This window comes from Gossypium hirsutum, chromosome A05 (genome assembly GCF_007990345.1).
Source record: "Gossypium hirsutum isolate 1008001.06 chromosome A05, Gossypium_hirsutum_v2.1, whole genome shotgun sequence".
NCBI lineage: Eukaryota > Viridiplantae > Streptophyta > Magnoliopsida > Malvales > Malvaceae > Gossypium > Gossypium hirsutum.
This window is the reverse complement of record NC_053428.1, coordinates 14407969-14421798: the sequence shown is the minus strand read 5'-3', so window position 1 is coordinate 14421798 and position 13830 is coordinate 14407969. Positions and strand designations below refer to the sequence as shown.

The 13830-nt window shown below is 33.4% G+C and overlaps 1 protein-coding gene across 1 annotated transcript; it reads right to left on the bottom strand.

Moving 5' to 3' along the window:
• Nucleotides 1-1057: 1057 nt before the first annotated feature.
• Nucleotides 1058-4248, bottom strand: LOC107913605 (pyruvate dehydrogenase E1 component subunit beta-3, chloroplastic). The gene is made up of 4 exons (XM_016842252.2): nucleotides 3908-4248; nucleotides 3712-3812; nucleotides 3578-3621; nucleotides 1058-2386 (listed from the first exon to the last, which is right to left on the bottom strand). The coding sequence occupies exons 1-4, from the start codon at nucleotides 4014-4016 to the stop codon at nucleotides 1414-1416; spliced, it is 1227 nt and encodes a 408-aa protein (XP_016697741.1). The 5' UTR covers nucleotides 4017-4248; the 3' UTR covers nucleotides 1058-1413.
• Nucleotides 4249-13830: the final 9582 nt, after the last annotated feature.

Here is a 13830-nt window from a genome sequence, read left to right as displayed (position 1 = left end):
AATGCCACGATAGCAGCCACCCGAAGAGTATTTATGGTCTTGGGAAGGGATGGTAGAAAGCTATTATAAAATATATGTGGTGTGTCAAATTCCAGTGATTCACATGAAATTCTCCTCAATCATCTCATTCATGATTCATCTTATATGATCGAGGAGGGTTCTACGTTTGGCATACACAAACTACTCTCGACTAAGGGCCCAAAAAAGGAAGCAACAAAATAAGCGCGAGTTAGCTTCTGCTCCCAACAAAATGTCATAAAGGCCAAAACTTAGTTTGTTGGCCCTATAAAATAGGCCTGACCAGACAGCCTATAATTGGCACCTTACTCTTCGTTCAGCAGGATTCTCTCTCGAATTAATTGATTCACATAAATCTAGTGTTTGGCGTATACATATTTTATCACTTCCATTCTATTTCAAAGTTGAATCAAATTACTTTCTATTAGACTACTAAATTTCTAGTAACACTAATGTGTTATCTCGTATGACTGTTTAGGTAAACTTTATTGTTAACTCAATTTTTTTCAAATTTTATTGAATATTAAAATATTTTTATTAATTTTTTAGAATTTTACGTAGACAGCAAGTTGTCATGTTGGTACAACTAAAATTTTAACAATTAAGCTAGATTTTCCATCAAGCAAAAAACAATTTAAATAAAATTTAAAATATTGAAGATCAAAATGATAAATAAATAAACTAAGACCAAAATGAAAAATGGGTAAATGCTAGGAACTAAATTCATAATTATATTATATATAAGATTTGAGAAAGTTAACCTAACGTAATAAATGAAGAAATGTTGGTTTTGGATTTCATTGAAGTTAGTTTGAAACGTACCTTAGCTGGGCTACAATGGCATTAAGCCAGGCTGTGAACACCCAAATATTTTAGTGTTAGTATGTACTAACTCTTTCTAGTGGAGCCAAGATCTTTTGGAGCATGGTCCAAAAGCAGAAATTTACAGCAGCTACGAGGGGATTAAGTTTGAATGTAAATAAAAAGTAATGAAAGCTACAAGAACACACACTAAAATATTAAAGAGAAAAAAAGGATGTGAAGAAATGAGACTATTTGCATTACCACCTTCATAAGAAAAATTTAGACAATGAATTACACTGGCTTGTCTCATAGTGTGTAGTAATGTGACAGCAACTGGAAATGTAGACTTATTTTCCAGTACCCTACATGTAACACTGCTTAAAGGTCTTACTGCCCATTTCAGTCAAGAAAAAACAAAGGTCAAACTAAATGCCTTAAACCCACGAACAACTCAACAAACATAACACTAACATAACTCGTGAAACTTATATATTGAAAACAAAGTCGCAAGAGAATGGTTTCAAAATAAACATGACAACACTAACAGAACTTCAACCATGCATCAATATTTCTGCTATTGCAAATTTGCAATTACTGGCAGAGCTGCTCAACGGCTGTCACAATCTGGGCAGGCTGAACAACAGTCACTTCCTCCAGGGTTCCAGCATATGGTGTAGGCACATCCTGTGAAGATAAGCACATAATTGGAGCATCCAAGTAGTCGTTGAAATTCTCGGTAATCGCAGCTATCAAGCTAGCACCAATACCACCAGTCCGCATGCACTCCTCCACAATAAGAACACGATGTGTTTTCTTAACTGAGTTCCCAATAGTGTAAAGATCAAATGGTTTCAAAGACCTAATATCAATTACTTCGGGATCATAACCCTTGTTCACCAATGTTTTAGCCGCCTGCATTACATGATACCTCATCCTTGAATAGGTTAGAATGGTGACATGTTCTCCAGGCCTTACCATCTCAGCTTCCTCAAGATTACAGATATAATCCTCGTCTGGGATTCTCTCCTTGAGGTTGTAAAGCAAAACATGCTCAAAAAAGATAACAGGGTTCTCACTTCTGATTGCAGCCTTCATTAAGCCCTTGGCATTGTATGGGGTGGAGCATGCAACCATTTGGATTCCAGGGATTGACTGAAAGTATGACTCAAGACGTTGAGAATGCTCAGCCCCTAGTTGACGTCCAACACCACCAGGCCCACGAATGACTATTGGTATGGTAAACTGGCCACCGGATGTATAATGAAGCATACCACAGTTGTTGGAGATCTGATTAAAAGCAAGGAGGAGAAATCCCATGTTCATGCCCTCAACAACTGGTCTCAAACCAGTCATAGCAGCCCCAATTCCCATGCCAGTGAAGGAGTTCTCAGCAATTGGGGTGTCAAGAACCCTAAGGTCCCCAAATTTTTTTGCCAGTCCTTTGGTCACTTTGTATGAACCTCCATAGTGACCCACATCTTCGCCCATGACACATACACGGGGATCCCTCTCCATTTCTTCTTCCAAACCCTCTTGCAGAGCTTCAAAAAGTAAAAGCTCATGCCTGGAATACAATATATATCTCATTAGATATATCCCTGATAATAGATACTGAAATGGTATCAACATTTGTCCATAAAAAAAAAAAAGCAAAACAAAAGACATGATTATAATAACAAGTATGAATGCAAAAATTTGACAATGCAACATAACTCCATAGCAACACACAGAAACAAAGACTACATATATAAATACAGACTTATACGCATGCACACATAGATGCACACATAGGTCTCCAGCAACGGCATTTCTATTCAACATTTGACACACATGTCCATGACATCTAGTTGACAGACTGGGATGACTCAATCATTGCACTAATGCCATGCTTGGTAGGAGTATTATTTTCTCAATATGTTTTAGTACATGAGTTAGCAATAAACAACTTCACTTGCTAATTTTTAGCCACTCACAACTTGTTTTTAGCAGAAGGAACGAAATTATTTTACTTATTTTGAAGAGGTCTTACTTTTTTACAGGAGTTTTCCTCATATTTCTATTTTTAGTTTAACTTTTTACTAATTATTATTTATGTTATGGCAAACAATTTTAATACTTATGTAATAATTAAGATTTTCTTTGTGTTAATACACTAGATAACCAAACAAGGCATAACAGTTGCATGATTGCAACGGAAAAGAACAATGCTTGACATTTGTGGAAAAGCCCAGTGATTTTAGAAAGATGTGAATGGAGTCAAATGCCTGGACCTCACAACATAATAGGAGGTTAAAAACTTTGTTCGACACGCAGCAGAAGCATAGTGCAAGCTAAAAACTATGGCATCGAAGATAATTCTCTTATATTTAGAAAAGTCATACATAAGAAAATCAAAATTGTGATTAAACAATACAAAAGCAATATTCACTTATTCAGTCAAAGGCCAGTAATGGATAAATCCGAATAGAAAACCAAAATCCATTAACATTCCAAAATAAGACAAGAAAAGAACGAAAAAGGAAAGAATTCAACGCTATCTTACAGGAATGTTATTAGGTGGCAAAGTTGAAGGCATTTTCCAATTAATGCAAATTATATAGTACTAACATCGACATCTTTCATATTTCCACGAGATATAGAAGACTTAAATACTTGCTTTCACTTTCATAAAACTCGTGTTTAACAAATATTAAGCACTTAACTACTATGTAACACTAATTCGAAAGTTAAATCCAAATCGGAAATAGAATCATACCCTGGTTTCGAGGATGAAGAAGCAGCGGCGCTATCAGATTTGGTCTAAATAAAATTAAGAATACAATCAGTAACACAAAATTTTAAAAAATAAAAATAAAGTTCAAAATCCAAAACATGAAAGAGAGTCATTACTGCGACTGCATTGGAAATCAATTGTTGAGCCCTTCGGCCCTTAGGGTTCAGATTTACTCTTCCATCGGATCTGACCACTGCAAAGCTCGCTCCTTTCCTCACTGCACAAAATCAAATTGAAAAAAGAAAAAAACTTTCAAAAATGGAAAGAAATGAAAATAAAAAAAAACCGAAGAAAATCCTAAGAGCAGCGAACCGGAGAAGGATCTACAAGGAGAGAAAACGAATTTCTTGGAATCGAAAGAGTTGGACGGTGAGGATGACAAAGCTGCGGCAGCTCCAACTCCTTGGAAGATCGCAGCCATTGGATTTGCACCCGCAAAAAATACAAACGAAATTTTATTTCAAAGAAATGTGAAGGCAAATGTATTATTAAGAGGAGGAGTGAAATTTATACGTGAAAAATGAAAAGAAAATGGGCGGAGAATTTGAGGCTCTTTTTATTTTATTTGGTTTATTTCTCGTTTACGTTGGCGATTTGTTTGAAGTACCCCAAAAGCGAAAGAAAATAGAGCGAGCAACTGGCTAACTGCATGTTGAACGCCATCGTTTTGTTTCAGTGATTGAATTTATGACACGTGTAGTCAATTGAAAGGTAGGGAGGTTTGATTGGATGATAATGTGGGTGTAAGATAAGATGATGACCATGGTTGTACATGATCATGCTATATTGGTGACCTACCGAGTTGCTCGTTAATATGGTTGGGAATCGTAGAGACACTAACCTGCTACTTCTCAGCTTACGATTTCTATGACAAGGACTCAAGCTTGATTAACCACATCAAATCACATCAATCTTTTATAGTAAAAAAAAAATTGTATTTGAGAAAATCTTTTTTTATAAATCTCATTGATTGATTGATGATAAAATAGTTTTAAGTTTATAAATGGGGTTAAAAAGATTATAACGTATCTTATTTATATATATTTTTTTAAATGTCAATTTATAAGTTTTGTGAAACTCCGCTTGTGAAAATAAAAATATTCTTTATTTGTGTATTAAATAATTATTTAATTAGTAAATAGATTATTATATGAGTAATATTAGGTCAATTTTGGGTTTTTTACTAAAATAAATTAAAAAAATTTATTTATCAAAATAGGTTCTCAGCCCAATTATATACGAAAATGGGGTTTTTTTTCATTCGCGCCTATCTGACAGGCGTAAATGATTATTTTATATTAATTTTTTTTAATAAAATATTATTTTTTTATTTTTATTAAAATATTTAAATATATATACAGGTAAAAATACAGTTTAACGGGTCAAAATACGGGTAAAAAAGAATCGTGCCTGTCGGATAGGCGCGATTAATCGCGCCTGGTAGGTAGGCACAAATGGGCAGCCCGAACAGTAAACCTAGCTGCCCGAACAGTAAACCCAGCTGCCCCTCCCCCAAGCTCCACAGACCAGCAGCTGTCTGCCCATGCTGCTGTTTAGTCCCTTCAATGGGAAGAAAAAGTTACAAATGGGGGACCTTATAAGTATGGTCCCCCAAACCCCATCCACACCGAAAGAGAGAAAAAAAAAGAGAGAAAGGAGAAGAAAAAAAGAAGAAGAAGAAAGAAAGAAAAAAGGTAATGTATTTTTTAGTAATTAATTTTGTTTATAATTTAAAGAGTTTAATTAATATATTGTGATCTTTTTTGTTATTAATTATTAATTATAAAATATTTATGTTTAGTGTTTATAGTTTTAGATTAATATTTTGTATGAATGTATTTTTTGTTTTTATAATTATTTTAAAATTAATTTGTTAGTAATTTAGGATTATGTTAAAAAATTTGTGTTTGTAATTATTTTAAAATTAATTTATTAGTAAATTAGGATTAAGTTATAAATTGTTGTGTTTAGTTTAGTATTTGGTGATTAAACATATAAGTTTATAAAAAAATAAAAATCATTTCATCTTGAAAATGAATTTAGACAAATGATGTTTAAGGTCATTTAAAATTTTTAATTCATTATTAAGTATTGATATGTTATTATTTGATTTTAGGCCAAACAATGAAAATTCATATTTAGCCTAAGCAATGTGGATGCTTACTTACTCTATCTTGCAAATATTATTTAAAAATACTCTGTTAAGATATCATATAAAATGTAACTAAGTCGAAAAGCGTAAATCTAAACTAGGCTCAAAGTAAATCAAGCTATTTGATCCATAAACATCTTTAAAATTGAAATATTTAATTTTATCTTTATGTACATATTTGATACAAAATATATTCAAGATTTTATATATTTAAAAAAATCATATTTTCATATAATATTTGAATATGTATTAGATTACATATTAAATCAAAATTTATAGATTAAATTATACATTTTAAGATTTATCTCAAATCCTGCTACAAAATCTAGAATACTGATATTGTATTCACCAATTATAGGAACATAACAAATACTTCATTTATATGCCGACTAATTAAAAACCTCTAAATTTATAAAATTATCATTTGATTTAAGGATTTGAGAATTACTGGTATTAGAAAAAGTTATAAAATCTTAATTCAAATCACTATTATATATAATTAATTTTCATGTGTTTGATTTTTCAATACAATATTTGAAAAAGTTATAAAGTATTTGTTATGCAGTGTAATTTTATTTTATTTTTCATTTATTTGACAATTTTTATTGATTTATTAAAATATTGATTAAATTTGTTGTTATTTTTATAGGTTGTTTGTTTGAAAGAAACTAATCAACTATGTTTCTATTTCTATTTTTATTGTTTAATTCGTATGTTTTTATGTTTATATAGTTTATATTAATTTTAATTATATTATTATTGTAATCTAACATAATTTTTTTTATTGTAGGTAAATTATGGGAAATTATTAGATATTTTAGGTGTTTTGTTTCTGAAATTTGAAATAATTTATTATATTTTTTGAAACAAATTAAATGAATTCATTGTTTTAATTGCAGATTTGCAGCAAATGGGTTCTTTGATTAATACTAATAATAATCACATATCAAGTACTATTAATGAGATAGTAATAAATTTTTTATTTGATACTCATGTTATTTGCGGAATTAAATTATATTGTATTAACTATTTTGCTAATTTAATAATGTCAGGGCCAGTACCGCGTATTGAGGGGCCGTGTTAATAGTGTAGGGTTTCTACCAGATGAATGCCTAATACCATACTTGGAATTAGCCGGGTTCGGATCAGCGGCATTGATCCGGACTTTTGATCTACGATACGACTTGATTTCCGCTTTAGTCGAGCGATGGCGTCCAGAGACCCACACGTTTCATTTGCCATGCGGGGAGTGTACCATCACTCTAGAGGATGTTGCACTACAGCTCAGGCTTCCCATCGATGGGAATGTGGTCACGGGCGTAAGTTTGATCTCTAGGCCAACTACCCTTTACTATGAATTACTTGGTCATTCGCCAAGTGAAGGGAAATTTACCGGTTTGAGGTTTTCATGGCTAAAGGTAAATCTTGAGCATTTGTCGAGTACTGCCAATGAAAGGGAGATGATGCAAGCCACTCGATCTTATATTATGCACCTTATAGGGGGTGTACTCATGCCGGATGCAAACGGCAGTATGGTTCACTTGATGTACTTACCCCTATTATCCAATTTGCATAACACCCGTTCATACAGTTGGGGATCTGCAGTGTTAGCCATGCTGTATCGCGAACTTTGTCAGATGACAGATCCTTCTACGATGGACATAGGCGGATGCCTCATACTGCTACAGTCGTGGGCACTTTACCGGATGCCATTCTTGGCATCCATTAGTCATCAATCATATATATTTTCACTCGTTAATAGGTGATGAATTTTTACTCGTTATAAGAATTAGTTGACTTTTTTTTTCAAATTATATTGTTCTAACGATTTTTTTCCTTAGATAGAGCACTAATCTGGGTATCGGAAAGTCATACACGGTTCCGATATACCGTCTGATGATTGAGAATCATGCTGGAGAGGGGGTAAGTTTTTCCAATATAAACTTAATTTTATTATTTTATCTCACTCAACCCGTATTAATATAAAAATGTTATTAACTGTACAGTTCGTTTGGATACCGTACTCCGTTCCAGAAATTATGGCGGTTATTCCCTCATCTGCCTACGTCCACTCAAACCTATGGTGCATTAGCGCACCTGTTATCAATTTTCATATAGTGGAGTGGTATCATGACAATCGAGTACTCCGACAGTTCGGTTGTATACAGTATATCCCGACACTGCCAGTACAATTGGGGGATATCCATGGGATGAGCAAGAGGGGGCGTATGGAAATAATTGGGGAGAAGTGCATGAAGAATATATTACGATGTGGAACAACCGATTAGGAAAGGTACTTCAGATGGATTGTGCTTTGGATCTACAGCCCTCGTTAGAGTACATACAGTGGTGCTGTGAGATAGGGAAACCTTTTTTATTTGGTGGGCGTTCGATGGTAGTCCCTCCACATACGACACAAATTGGGCAACCATTTTCAAATTCGCATCACGCACCAGAGCCAGAGCCGGAACTATACTCTGGAGATAGTTCTTATCATCCAGATTTAGGGGGCAATGACTATTTCCCAGGCTTGTCAGGCCACGAATATCATTCAGAGTTTGATATCTTCAGTCCACTACCACATCAACATTCCAGTAATCCTGACTCATATCCACCTCAGTGCTCCGCTCCTTCCGGCCCGTATCCACCACCGTACTCTACTCCTCCCGACCCGTATCAATCGCAGTACTCCACTCCTCCCAACTCAAGTTCATCGATGGCGCTTGAGACATATGATTTTTCATCTATGTTTCGCACACCCCCACATACGGATGAAGAGAATGTTAATCGTCATAATCGCCCACAACGTGAACGTCGAGCTCCACAAAAATATACCCCTAGAACGACACCATCAAACCATCAATTTTAGGGGGTTTTGTAATATAAATAACATAATATTTATTTATGTAATGAATATTTTGGCATTTTAATTAACAATTTAATTTTTTTTTGCAATTTAAATAGTTAACTTTGTATTTATGTAATGACTTTTTTGCCATTTTATTTATCAATTTTATGGTTTTTTATTTATTATTTAAATAAATAAACTTTATACTAACTATGTAAGTCAAATTAGATTAACTGCAACAAATTGTTGACAAATTTGTGATTCAATCCTTTTAACATGTCATGAAACTACATCTCATTTTCTACCCGATTGCGACGATTGTCCAACATGGTAGTTTCGGAGCGGGCATTTACTTCGATTATGACCGGCTAATCTGCATACACCACACAACTTTCCGTCGGATTTCTCCCTAATATCCATTTCGTTATGGATTCTGGATGATTGTGGACGACCTTTCGGGTTCCTACGTTACCCTTTATCTAGAACAAGCTCGAAGGTCGTCGGAGGTACCTCCCAAGTAAATAGGTCAGGAAGTACGGGGAACTCGTTCTCCCATACACGTAACATGCGTCCAAGGGTGTACACTTCATCGATAAAATGTTCTACATTGAGTGAGACTTTAGCACAAGCTGCCACAACATGTGTACATGGATAATGAAGTGTTTGAAACCTCCTGCAATCGCATCGTCTATTTCGAAGATCAACTTCGTAGGATCTAGGTGGTATACCGGGTCGACGACCGATAGTCTCAGTAACTCGAAACGTTTCATTACGTTGTAAATATACTTCTACAGTCATTGACCTCGCCATCCAACGGTTTGCAACAATTGCATCCCTGACATATTCTACAAACACGTGTCCCGCCTCCATTTGGTTAACTTGTTGTTGACCCATTCTTGGCATTAAGGTAGCCAACCTGTAGAATGTAGCTGAGAAGACAGATGAAATTGGAAGATGTCGTGTTTTTAACAACACAGCATTGATCCCCTCTACCAAGTTTGTGGTCATTTGATCATAACGAAAGCCCTCGTCAAAACTTTGAGTCTATTGCCACGGCTCCAGAGTACCCAACCACTGTCGGAAAGATGCGTTTGTTTGACCCTCCATGTCGCTCTCAAGTTGAGTCATTCTTTGGCAAAAAATGTGTGGCTCTAACTCGTGCGTTGTATATGTATTAAGAAAAGTTAAGTTACAACACTGCCCTAAAACATTAAAACTTATATTGAAAAGATAAAGTGGTCCTTTACCCATTCTCACAACTTGTCTCTTCCAGTCTGCATTCTTATAATCTCGCTGGAAGTTAGCCGCGATGTGTCGGATGCAGTAAACGGATCTCCATGGCACACCGGAACGCCTAATGGCGGCAATTAATCCTTTCCCTCTATCAGAGATGATGCAAATATTATCGTTGCTAATAACATACCTCCGCAGGTTGGTAAGGAGGAATTCCCACGATTCCATGTTCTCCTTATCGACGATGGCAAATGCTATCGGAAGCACGTTCCTGTTACTGTCTTGAGCAATCGCAAGAAATAGGATCTGTGTATATTTTCCATATAGACATGTCTCATCTACTTGCACAAATGGCTTGCAATGGGGAAATACGCGCACATATGGATCAAACGTCCAGAACATTCGATGAAAAATTCTTTTTCCCGATTGTAGTTGGTCATCCGGCCCGTAATAAGGTCGTGTCTGTAACTCAATGATAGTCCCTGGCACGTACTCCCTCATAGCGGCTATCCATCCCTGTAACTCATTGTACGATGTATCGAAATATCCGTACAATTGTTCCATTGCCATTTGTTTAGCTATCCATGCCTTTCGGTGTGATACTCGATACTGGAATCGTGCCTGCATTTCGACAATCAGTACTGAAACTTTAATGGTAGGCATGTCTTTCACCATTGGCATGATGCACGTACAAATAGTTTTGGAATCAAGTTTTCTATGATATTCTGTCATACGTGTTGAAGTGCATGTGTGAGGCCCAACAAATTTTCGTATCTCCCACATCTACGACTTCTGGATAAATGCAGCTCGTATCCGCCAATTGCATCCTTCCGCCGACCTCCAACACTCTCCAATGTATAATGTCGGTTTAGGCGTTACAACTTTATAGTCTACTGATATATTCATGCTATACCGCTTAATGGCAAAAACACATTCTTCCTTACTTTCGAATCTTTGGCCCACGAACAACTCCTCAGGATTAGAATATACAGCTATCCGGTGATCAGGTAGTATTTCAGGGTACTCCGAAAACTCAGCTGCGTGCGCCGCATCGGGGTCTATCCGAGACATGTGTATCCCAGGATTATTGTGTATCGTAATACCACGAATCTGGTTCCCGACTGAAGACGCGTTAACGTTTCTATCATCATTCACGCCTTCGTTGTCAATATCATTCGGGACCTCGTCTACGTCGGGATCACTCTCACTATCGACTTCGTGATCAGAAGGATCACTACTATGGCATATATCATCACCAACCACATCAGTCTTGGGTGCAGCATTAAGATCAATGTCAATCCCGTGTATAGTTGATTGGCTATCAACGTACGATATCGGAACCACCATACACGGCTCTTGAGCTCTATCTTCTTCACCTAATGAAGTGGGATCTTCAGTTGCCTCTATACCAGCTAACTCAGCAAATAACTGAATCGGTGCATTTTGGTTGCTTCGAGTCCCACAATAAAGAGCGACCATTGTCTCCACGTCTTCATCATTTACGACTTCCATTTCGGTGAATTTTATGGGATCCGTCGAAACTGGAAACTTGTAGAAAAGTTTCGACATCCTTCTCCCACAACGTTTATAAATTTTTTCACTAATTTTTTCCTTCATATCATCAAACGATTTATTTTTACTAAATCTCATTGCTACTTGTTTGCGACATTCAAATATACATCCCACGGTTGTTGTCAAAATTTCTCCATCGAAAAAAGCACATACGAAAAATTGATTCTCCATCTTCAATACTAGATCTGTTAAAAAATTTTCAAAATTTTCAAAACAGTTTCGAATAGAAAAAAAATACATAAAATTTTTAATGCAAATATTTTCATTCATAAGCTAACAAAATTAATAACCTAACAAAATAACTTTCAAATAATAAAATTACTAACAAAACTTTACATTCTATTTACAAAAAAAAATACTAAAATACCTTATCCTCCTCATTGTTTTCTTCTCCTTTCTTTTTTTCTTCTCCCTATCTTCTTCTTTCCGTTCAACTTGCTATGCTAAATTTTGTTAATGTGTTCATTTGATTTTCGGGAGTATATATAGGGGAAAAGTTAAGCACGTGTGGGCCCCACCACAACTATTTGCGCCTCTGAGGTAGGCACATTCATTTGCGCCTCTGAGAAAGGCTCGATTAGTCGCGCCTCTCAAGTAGGCGCAACCTGTATTCGTATTTATACGCGGGTCATACTAACCCGAAAATAAAAAAAAATAATATTTTATTTAAAAAAACAAAAAAAATATAAAATAATCATTTGCGCCTGTCAGATAGGCGCGAATGAAAAAAACTCCCCATTTTCGTATATAATTGGGCTGTCAACCTATTTTGATAAATAATTTTTTTAATTTATTTTAGTGAAAAACCCGTCAATTTTTTATTTCTAAATATTGTCCACAAAACAACCTGCCAATAAGTTAAACCGTTATTGTTTACGTCAAAATTAAAATTTTAAAATTTGAAAAGTATAATGACTAATAATGGTCAAATTGGGAAATATTAAGTAAATCTATAACTTTACGCAAAATATAAGCCTAATTGTAGATTTTAACCAAATTGTTTTACCTATTATTGTAAAAAAGTTCATGTTTGGGTTAGGAATGAAATTTCAAAGTTAAAAAGTATAATAATTAAAATTAATCAAATTGAAAAGTACATGACTAAAATTTATCATATTAAACATATTGACTAAATTTATGATCAAGTGTTCAAGCGGTCAATTTAGTTAACACCTTAACCGAATTACCATTAATCGAATTAATCAAAAATTTGAAACCTTTAACCAAACATATTTAACCTATTAATCAATAGAATTAATTTTAGTTAAATGAATAGTTAACCGAATTAACTAAAATTTGTTCATGTTTTTTAAACAATTTTAAAACATAAAAAATAATCTATGACAATAAAATTTTCTTTGCTTTTAATTCTATGAAATTTAAAAGAAATAAAAAAATAACAAAATAAAAACACTAAATTAAAAACATTATTCTTTTTTTACTTTTGTTGACTTTTTAAATTTATTTTTAAGGTTTTTCCAAATGTTTTTATTTTTTATAATTTTTTAAGCCCATTACAATAATACTTATGAATCCATTAAAATCTATATTTTAGGCTTATATAATGTATTGGACCTATCTATAAAATGTTGGACTTATATGTAATATAGTGGGTCTATAATATATTATTAATAATTTTAGTTAATTACTTGATTTTAAATTAAATTAATTAGTAATAATAAATTTTAAAAACCTTTAACTGACTCAATAAAAAAAATTTGATGACCGACCGATTAATCAAATTATCTTACTTTGTTTAGTTAAAACTGAAAAATACACACCCCTAATCTACATTGAATATAAGGAATAATAGTAAAATTTTGCCCAAGTTTCTCATTGCTTTTCAAAAGTGATTTGGATGTATAACCAATGCTAAACTGACACCTTTTGAAGTTAAAAGTGTGTTTGAGATAAAAGAAAAACATTTTTTTTAACTTTTGCATTTGAGAAAACCACTTTTAAAATCAAATAACATTTTTAACACTTATTTATATTTCAATGTATTTTATATAATATTTATATAATTTATATTATTACTTTTCTATTGGAATTTATTTTAAATATATAACTTTATATATTTAATATTTTAATGGTTATATTTTTAAAATAATAATTCATATATTCAAATTAAATTTTAAAATATTAAAATTAGTTACTTAAAAATATTTAAAATTATATTTTTAATAGAATTACAATAAATATTTTTTTAAATTTTCACTAAAGTATTATCATATTAATTATTAATAAATTTAAAATTATTTAAATACATATTTTTACTTCATAAAAAATATCAAAAATAAATATTTTATTTCTAAAAAATACTATTCATAACCATTTTTTTACTGCATGAAACCAATGAGAAACTAATTTAAGATAGCAATCGGAGGTTACGTGTCAACGCTATATATAGTAGACATGGAAACATCAGGC